This window comes from Symphalangus syndactylus, chromosome 5, assembly GCF_028878055.3.
Source record: "Symphalangus syndactylus isolate Jambi chromosome 5, NHGRI_mSymSyn1-v2.1_pri, whole genome shotgun sequence".
Lineage (NCBI taxonomy): Eukaryota > Metazoa > Chordata > Mammalia > Primates > Hylobatidae > Symphalangus > Symphalangus syndactylus.
In genome coordinates this window covers 68,740,679-68,751,060 of record NC_072427.2, presented here as the reverse complement: position 1 = coordinate 68,751,060, position 10,382 = coordinate 68,740,679, and the positions used below count along the sequence as shown (strand labels likewise).

The following is a 10,382-nucleotide window of genomic DNA, read 5'->3' as shown; positions in this document are numbered from 1 at the left end:
GGGGCAAAGGTAAATGGTGAATGAAGATAATTGCACGGTGAATTAGCGGAGGGCACAGGGCTTGGGTTGGGGAGGAGGGTGCTGGACGAGAGACTCTGCTCTTTTCTGCTTAAGGAAGGGCTTAGCTGCAGAGAGGAGAGTGTAAATGACAGAGACAGGGTTCCAAGGAAGCCGTTTTGCCTCCTGGAACGGTTAGGTAAATCCAGAAACAAGATCGGACAGCCCTACATCCTATGGCCACGTGTCTAGAATACAATGGTTTGCTGCCCTCCCACTGGTCCCTAGGCCCATTCCTTGGTAATCTAGTAGAAGGAAGTAAAGGAAAGGCACAGTAGAGAAGACACCAAATCAAACTTTGCAACCAGCCTAAAGGTAATAATTTTCCTACAAGGACTCAATTCCAACGTCTTAACCAGCACCTTATGTGTCCTCAGGGCAGTACTTAGGGCCATTGTGAGAGTCTGGGCAGGGGGTTTGGAAGTGTGTTCCCAAGCAGAAGTGGGCATGACAGGAGAAAACTGTTGCAGGCTTAAGCAGGGGACTAGGACTTTATGCAGCTAGAGGTAAGGGAGACGTAGCGAAAACTGTGCTGTCCTCAAAACACACCAAGATACATCCCTAATCAAAACCGGTGTTGAAACGTCTCATTCCTAGCTTTGACTTGGAACTCCACCCCAAATTCTACCAACACCAACTTCTCCTGGCAGCTAGAAACAGTAATTCCGTACAGGGCTCCCCGAATGTGATCAAACCTTGGCTTTCCAGACAAGTGTACGCTATTTTGAGGTGGTTTACCAAGGGGTAGCAGATAGAATCAATTAGACCTGGGCTTTAAGATCTTGGTTAAAATGTAAATACTATTCTATACATGGCCTTGCTTACAATGCATTTTCCCCCTTATCAGCTCAGTGAGCCTCAACAACCTCTTTCTTAATTCCTGTCTTAGTAGAGAAACAGAAGTTCAGAGATGATGAGTATTTTGGCCAGGATCACTCAGCTAGTAGATAGTAGAAGCAAGACCATAAAAGTTAGGTCTCCTTCTTAGGAGTTCCTATTGTGGTGTCCAGTAAGCTTGCCTGTGAATCATTGCAGTCCCCGTTTCTTAGAAACGATGATTCACTTCCACCAAAGCCTGAAAGCAAGAGAAGGGGAATCCAGGATCCCAAATACGAAAGCAGGAAGGGTAATAATGCAAAACAAAGCCGACCTACAGGATTCCATGGGGCACAACCCTTTCATTGCTTAATAGGTATTCCCCTTACTGCTCAGGTTTAAAGCCTGCTTGCTCTCTTTTTCTTTGTGCTCTGCAGCTTTACTTTCTGAGACATGATTTTTTGTTTTTTAAAGAGTAGCTATATAACCCATAGGATAAGGCAGAGAGACATACAATGTCTTGCCAGATGGATAGGAAGGTAATCTCGCATTTCCAATGAGTGGTTTTCTCATATTTTCAACTTGGAAAAAAAATGTGAGAAAGGTGATTGGATGACGATTTGTATAACAGAATGCAAGAGAATTTGCATAATAGAATGCACACAGCTGCTTCTGGTCAGCATGGTTCCCCTGCCAAAAGCCCCTGGAGCTGCCTTGCTCTCCAGGAATCATTGCTTACCTTTCACTTAATTTGTTCATTAATTTTCTTTCATTCCTAAATACTCAGGCAAGAACAAATATTTTAAAGGTAGAACAAATTTTCCTTTGTCCATCTGGAATTAGGAACCACGGCCTCACAAGCTGTAAACTCCTGTCCTTTTAACCTTCTGCTGGGATTTAACAATGTAACTTAGATTAGAGAGGAGTCCCTAAAGCCACTTAGATATTGTATTTGGTCCAAGAACAACAACAAAAAAAAAAGAAAAAAGAAAAAAGAAAGAACCCAAACCCAAAACAACAAAAAACCACACCTGCTTCAGAGTGTAATTAAATTGAAGATACTATTTCCAATGATGCATAACAACAAATAACACAGAAGCCAGGAAGGGGAGAGAACAGGGGGTGGAAAACAATAAGGGGGAAAAGAAGGCTAAACATATATTACCATTGAACTGTACACTTAAAATGGTAAAGATGGTAAATTTTTAAAAAAATTACATAGGCCGGGGATGGTGGCTCACGCCTGTAATCTCAGCACTTTGGGAGGCCACAGCAGGCAGATCACGAGGTCAGGATATGGAGACCATCCTGGCTAACACAGTGAAACCCCGTCTCTACTAAATATACAAAAAATTAGCCGGGTGTGGTGGCGGGCACCTGTAATCCCAGCTACTCGGGAGGCTGAGGCAGGAGAATTGCTTGAACCCAGGAGGGGGAAGGTTGCAGTGAGCTGAGATCACGCCACTGCACTCCAGCCTGGGTGACAGAGCAAGACTCCATCTCAAAATAAATAAATAAATAAATAAATAAATAAATACATACATACATACATACATACATACATAATAAATAAATAAATAGCAACTACCCATTATTGATTTCCTAAGTGGGGAAAACAAATTATTAATGTTTAAAACTACTTTGTCTTCCTACCCTGCCCCCAGCATCCTGTGGAGGGTGAATCCTGGGGAAGATGCTTGGATTTGCTGGGCAGATTGATGAGTGCAGTTTGGAGAAATAAGTAGGCCCACACTCTCCCATATGTTTAGAGAGAGGAGGGGATCTAAGATCAGCTTGAGCGTAGCCTAAGGGAAGGAAAAGCAGAGAGGTAATTGGAGGACAGAGCATTCCTGAGACGGGGGAGTGGTAAAGGAGGTGATGGCAGCTGCCATAAGGAGAGGAAATTTGCTATCTTTTTTTAATTTTTTTTTTTTTTTTTTTTTTTTTTTTACACAGAGTCTCGCTCTATCACCCAGGCTGGAGTGTAGTGTGATTTTGGCTCACTGCAACCTCTGCCTCCCTGGGTTCAAGCAATTCTCATGCCTCAGCCTCCTGAGTAGCTAGGACTACAGGCATGCGCCACCACACACAGCTAATTTTTTGTATTTTTAGTAGAGACGGGGTTTCACCTATGTTGGTCAGGCTGGTCTCGAACTCATGACCTCATGTGATCCGCCTGCCTTAGCCTCCCAAAGTGCTGGGATTACAGGCGTGAGCCACTGCACCCGGCCAGGAAATGTGAGATATCTTAAAGCGGTATTTAGGGAACTTCGTTGTGTAATGCATTACACAATGTAATGTGCATTACACAATGTAATTACATTACTTCCCTGGAAAATAACAACTTCAGCAAAAGCTGCATTCCTTTTCTCAATGCTTTTGGAGTCGTATTTATGTTTTTATTAAAAGTGAAAACATTTTGAGATTGGCCTTAGGTGGAAAGCAGGGCCACCCACAAAAATAGTCATTTAATTAACTTGTTCACAAGTATTTATTGAGCGCCTGCTGTGTGCCAGGCACTGTTGTAAGCACTGACTTATGTATTTTACCTACTGTGCATCAGTTACTTTATATATATATATTCTCACAAAAACCAATGAGGAGGTATTAGTTTCTTTTTCTGTTAGCTCAGTGGTTCCCAAAATTCAATGTACATGAGAATGTGCACAATTTTAGACCCACCCCAAGACTGATTTAGTAGGTTTGGGGTGAATCACAGTAAGTCTTTATTTCAAATGTGCTCCCTAGCTGATTTTGAAAGTTGCTCTGAGTACTCTACTCTAGGAAATACTGCTTTAACTTGTCAAAAATCAATTTTCTTAAGCCTGGGTTGTTGTAGTATGGTATGTACACCGGGGAAGCAGTGGGGAGAGAAGCAGTATTTCTTAGAGGACAAGAATAGCAATATACTAAAATTCTGAGCAAACTGCAAGGAAGGACAAAACTTAGGACAAGAATGAGGGAATAGTTGTGCACACATCTACTTTTATGTGGAGTTGCTTACATTTTCCCCTTAGGGATTATGTGTTTGTGTGTCTGTATAAGCATCAATGACTCAACTAATGTTTACTTTTACAGTTTCTAAACACTCTTAAAGCAGTTATGGTATCCCAAGTCTTCCTCAGTCCTCTCGGTATTATATAGAATTGTACAAGATGGTTCTCCAAGTTCTGTTCCTAATTTTTTTACCCAAGACGACAAAAATGCTGGATGCGGTGGCTCACACCTGTAATCCCAGCACTTTGGGAGGCCAAGCGAGCACATCACTGAGGTCAGGAGTTTGAGACCAGCCTGGCCAACATGGTGAAGCCCCGTCTCTACTAAAGATACAAAAATTAGCCAGGCATGGTGGCAGGAACCTAATTGCAGCTGCTCGGGAGGCCAAGGCATAATTGCTTGAACCTGGGAGGTGGAGGTAGCAGTGAGCCGAGACCACGCCATTGCACTCCAGCCTGGGCGACAGAGCGAGACTCTGTCTCAAAAAAAAAAAAAAAAAAAAAAAAAAAAAGTGAAAAAGATGTTAGGCTGAGTATTGACAGTTTACCTTTCCTACCATGAGTTTCTCCCTTTGGAAGAGACTTACAAGTCTTCCTGTGTTTAGGAATTTGATCATGAATGTTAAGAGGTAAAGTAATTCAGATAACTTGATGGTAGTTAGCAATCTCACCTGAGAAATGTTTAATTTTCATTAGTCAGAAATCATCTTCCCAATTTTGACAAAGCAATTGAGCTAATAGTAATTAGACCACCCCACCCTTGGCTGGATCTTGGGAGGAAATAAGTTGATCAGGGTCACTATTTCTGATATGAGCTCTAGAGGAGATGGACCAATAGATTATCTACTCTGATGAATAGGATCTGGGAGGAATGGAAAAAGCACTAAAAAGACCAAGGCCTGATTGTATGATGTCCATCCTCCTGTATGATGTCGAGACCCAATCCTGTTCTGTGAAAAACGTTAATGGACCAACCTTCAGTTCCAATGTAGGCAGCAGATCCAACACCACAATCTAGGTTGTAGTGGCTTCAGGTAAGAATCATTGCAATAAATCTGTGTGGCATCATCTTGATTACCTTGTAGTTTGTCGAAAGCACCCTAATTGGGTTCTGGTATCATGTGGCCATGTTCTTTAGGTTAGTCTCATCCCAGTAGAAGGGACATGAAGCTTGATTAGTTTTAAATCAACTGCCCATCAGGTACTGGTTTAGGACTATATGGATGGCACAGTCATGGACCATAAGATGTGAGGGTTACTTTGCTTAGAATGCTTCTGGAAAAGATTTTCCTTGCTTTTAAAAAGTGGAGATGCAAGGCCGGGCACAGTGGCTCACGCCTATAATCCCAGTATTTTGGGAGGCCAAGGTGGGCAGATCACCTGAGGTCAGGAGTTCAAGACCATCCTGGCCAACATGGTGAAACCCTGTCTCTACTAAAAAAAAAAAAAATTAAAAAAAATAAAATTAGCTGGGAGTGATGGCACACACCTGTAGTCCCAGCTACTTGGGAGGCTGAGGCAGGAGATCGCTTGAACCCAGGAGGCGAAGTTTGCAGTGAGCCGAGATCGCACCATTGCACTCCGGCCTGGGCAGCAGAGCGAGACTCTGGTTTTTGTTGTTTTTTTTTTTTAAAGAAAAAAAAAGTGGAAATGCAGAAGTATTTCTCTTTTTAAGGCCTTACATGTTGTGTGAGGATTTGATGCTTAGAGTCTCTGTAGTCATCTAGCTTCTCTGAGAAAACAAGACCAAGGACAAAGCCAACACCCTTGTCATGACAAAGTAGAGAAATGGAAAACGGGGTCTTGCTATGGTTGCCCAGGCTGGCCTCAAGGGATCCTCCTACCTCAGCCTCCTGAGTAGCTGCGACTACAGGTGCATTCCACTGCTCTTGGATTCCTTGATGTTTCTCAGATGCTAAAATGACTACTCTGGAAGCTATCTTGTGTCTTATTGTTACATAAGCTACTCACTTTCCTTATCATTGAAGCCATTTTTACTTATGTTTTCTATCACTTGTGGTCAAAAGTATGCAAAGTAATAACTCTGGCCCTATCACTCCATGTATACTCCTGAGATCCTAGAAGCATATGAGTTAATTTGTCAATGAAGTTTACTCTATGATTTGGAGGAGTAGGGAACACTGGACTTGGGTTCAAGGGCCATTTATTACTTGTGTTTTAGGCAAGTCACAATCACTCAGCCTCATGTTCATCTATAAAATGATGGTAATTATGTAATTACAGAGTAGTTGTAAAAAACAAGTAAGTGAAGGCATTTTGTGTACAAATATAAGTTCTTTGTATCACCAGATGTTTTTGAAAGATGAATTTAGAGTCTCCAAGTTTGCTGTAATGCCCAAATTTTAACATTCAGTGTTTTCAGTGTTGTGTCTTACAGTGGCATTATTGAGATGATGTATGTCAGGGAACAGCTGGAGAACAATGAGGCTGAATGGGATTCCCATGGGCTCCCTCGAGGCTCAGTGAAAAAGTCATGATGATTGTCAGTGTCTTCCACAGAACAGGAGGTAGTGGTACCTGGGCCACATATTCCTATGCTATTTTGAGGCATTTTCAATTTAGTGCTTGCTAATTGGTTTTGACCAAGTTGGGTAGTTGTATATAAGCTATGCATCCAATAAGTACCTAAAAGTATAGCACAGTTTGTGTAGCCTGTATGTTTTTAGCTACAGATTTGAATGGAGATTTTAAATATAAACTTCAAATATTTTGTTCTTGATGTGATTTTCAAGTGTAAAAGTTAGTCAGTAGTTTACATTAACTAAATAGTCTTTCTTGAGTTTTGGGAAACACCTATCTCAAAACTCAAAAATAAAACCAAAAAACCTCATCAACAGAAATTTTGTAAACATAGTTTTTATTCTTATCTTACCTTCAATGAAATTTTGTCCTCATGCCACCAAAACATTTTTGAAACTCAGTAACTGAACACCAAATTCAGTAGCCTCATGATTACTTTTCTAGACAATTGCTGAATTATATTGCTTTAAAAAAATAGCTAAGATATATTTTTATTACTTTATTCCTTTTTAAAGCAGCAATATCCCCTCACATTTTTTTCATAAAAATCTAAAATATCTCTAGTAGTCCCAAGTGTCTCATATTTATATTTGTTCTAAGCATTTGCTTCATTAAGATTTTTCAGAAATAAGTGCACTTCTAAAGAGAAAGTAAATTTAAATAAACACAACAGGAAAATAATCATGGTTGTAGCAATACAGTTATTTTGAATGTTCTGAATTTTAACAATTCAAAGGAGAATATATTTGGTAGCCAGGGATCTCTACGGACTAAATTCTCAATTCATTTATTTGTAGATCAGCTAAAGACAGATAGCTGCTGCTCCTGTCAGTAAAGACTGACTGACCGATTGTCTAAGGTTTTATACAATAAAACACCAAAAATAAATGTACTTAAAATATTTTAGAGATTTACATAAAAATATGCAGGTGTTTAAAAAACAGAAAAAGTATAGAAATAAATGAAACCCTATCTTAGGCCTTACCAACCAAAGAACATTTTTAATACTCCACACTTATTTTCCATTCATTAACTAGCTTATTAAATCAGCTATATATTGTATTCAGAAGTGGCTGGTTTATAAGCAATTCCTTATTTTCAGACAGCACAATGCTTCAATACATTTAAAGATTTAAAGCTATGTTAGTAATAAATGCATAAAAGAAAAATAACATAACTTGCTTTAATACAAAGGTTTTTAATAAAAAAGTCAAAGTCTACATTAAATCAGGAAATTGATAAATCTGAATTATACAAGCTTTCTATATACTTAGAAAAACCAAAAACACACAGTTTATAATAAAACTCTTTTAATTCAAAATAGAGTCTAATTTAAAGAAAATGTCATTATGCCCAGTTGACTAGAGTTTTGTCATTTAAATTAAATTATTCACCTGAAATATGGGAAATGTATAATAGAGAAAATTCAATCTCAAGGGTACTTTGCAAATTATCTAGTTAATTTGCATCATGAATCAAATTCTTAGCTTCCAAAGGGCAGACACAGTCTTTAATTGCTTTTAGATAGGCACTTAAGAAATGCTTTTCATGAGGAGAAAACCCCAAAGATTGTGAATCACTCTATTAACTCCAGGGAAGAATGAGACTCTCAACAAAGTAGCTTTCCAGAACTACCCTTCCAGTGCCAAGAAAGTAAAACTATTTGCAAGCTCTTTCTGGTAATAAGAATGAGGGAACTCAAAACAAAAAATGCTCTATTATGCAATTAAAAAGTAAACTTAGGTAAATCAGTTTCTTTTTATCAATCTCTGTCAATTTGAATTAATGGTATTTTTCAATACCATTTCAAGTATAGTTACCATACTAGAACTAGACAATGTTGCAATTATTTCATATCTTACCTATTCATTATCACACTAGCAAAACAGTCCTCTTTAAAAAAAGGAGAGCAATGTGGGGTGAGAAAATCTCATAAACCTCAGCAGAAGTTAATATTATGTTAATTAAAGGCAGTTATAATTAGAAAAATTAGAGTTAGTCAAATTGAGAAATCCCCAGAGTTTTTAATAGCGCTCTTTCCTGAATACTCAAAAAATCCAGACTAGAAAAATGGAAGTGAACTGTTAGATAAACACCTAAGTACTCAACAAATATTTAAAAAGAAACAAACCAAAAATGGGGGAGTTGGGGGAAGCAGGACGGCCTCATGAACACACTGTGGAGCTACCTAGCAGCAACATTGACAAAAGCTTTTGTAGATCTGCATAATGCTCCTGTGCAATTCTCCCCATTAGGAAGACATTCCTACAAATAATTCATCACTCTAGATTTTGATCATAGATCATTTATAATGGTTATCATGGTTGTATCTTTAAAAAATTTCATCCATTAACAGTTAAGACAAGCATTAGGCCATTCTTTGCTAGTATATTATTCCTCAACTATTACTAATGAAACCAAAACCTCAGAGAGTTGTTTGAATTAGAATTAAAATATTAAGCTAGAAAAGATTATTTAATTCTTAGGGAGATATCCAAAGAATTTGATGTTGATATTATCTCCCCTATCCTCTCATCACAACCCCCTGGCCTGCATTTACTTCCTTAATTCCATCTATATTCACCACAGTGATGTAGCTAAACACGAACAATATTGCCCTTTAATAAGCTGGCCTCTATCACAGATCTGTCAGGTCTGAATACAGCATGCCCACAGGAAGGGAAAACTCTACTCAGTTGTGAACATCCACTCTGTTCAAGATCTTTGGTACATTTGGAGCATAAGAAAATAATGGCACAATAATACAAGTACTATCAAAGGAAAAATTTTCATCAAAAGAAATAAAAGTTAACCAGCCATGATATGTAACAACTTTCTAGAAAACCAAAGTAAATAGCTTTTTGTTCTCTATAAGTCCATTTACATGATAGAAGTTTGACATTTAAAAAAATAGTTTAATAAAAATACACTAATTCTACAAGCAGCCTTCATGGTCATTTCTTAAATTCAACTCACCATAATCAAATTAAAATAATGCCATGTCCTGTTGTTAAAAAAAGAAGTCCTCTTGTCACAAGAAAATCAACTTTACATGTTATATAATACAGTACATCTCCCTATGAGTATACAGACTACGTATATAAAGGTCATCAGTATTTCTGAATGCAACGCAAATATATTAGTGGAGTGCTTGAGTGAAGGTGTTAAACTTTCTCTTCCTTATTATAAACTTGTCACTCCTTACTGTGAAGTTTGTGTAATAACTTGATGATAAATTCTATTTTGTAAAGAACCAGTGAAATTTCTTTTTAGATCTCTTAAAACCATTACAGAAATTGTCTTCATATATATTCTACAGATGTCCAAACCAATAGGGCAATGTTCTAACACCAACTATGGAAGATGGCTTTTACTGATTATCTAGACCCAGAAGATTCGCAGTAAAACATCAATACTGCAGTGTTACCTACAGGTTAGCCTATGTTGCTTTAAATGATATGTGTTTCTCCTGAATTGATTAGAGGTGTTACAGTTCAAAGCCACAGCACACACAGGCAGAATGGACCTTAATACGCATGTAGGCAGTGCAGTTAGAAAGGGATGTCTGTTCCTTTTATTCCAGTACCTTCGTATAATAAAGTTAACAAAAATAATAAAATATTAAAAAAAAGAGCCAGCTGGCACTGCCAACCAATTCCTATAGTAGTCTTAGAAATCCTAATCCTGTAGAATTTCCTCTTGTAGTCAATAAGCACCACCGTCTTCAGGAGTATTTCAGTGTATTGTTATCTACGCCAAGCAAGCCTGGTGATGCAGCTACCTGAGTTCTCTTGGTTATGGGTGAATGTTATCTTCATTCATAATTTCCCAGCTTTCATGTAGGTGGGGATAGAGCCACGTTGAGTCAACCCTTCAAACCTTTTATAGGTATAATTGAGAAAAACCCAGTCTTTGGATTTGTAGTCTGGTTCTGTGGTATTTGGCACTGGAAAGAGAAAAATTAAAGGAATT

At 38.3% G+C, this 10,382-nt stretch overlaps 1 protein-coding gene across 5 annotated transcripts in view; it reads right to left on the bottom strand.

The window, feature by feature from the left end:
* Window positions 1–7,588: 7,588 nt before the first annotated feature.
* The window catches only part of STK38L (serine/threonine kinase 38 like), a 79,691-nt gene continuing 76,897 nt past the window's right edge, over window positions 7,589–10,382 (bottom strand). For all 5 annotated transcript variants that reach the window (XM_063639193.1, XM_063639195.1, XM_055280294.2 and 2 more), the window contains one exon: window positions 7,589–10,356. In XM_063639193.1, the coding sequence (XP_063495263.1) occupies window positions 10,229–10,356 (128 nt within the window). In that variant the 3' untranslated portion in view covers window positions 7,589–10,228. The remainder of the gene's footprint in view (window positions 10,357–10,382) is intronic.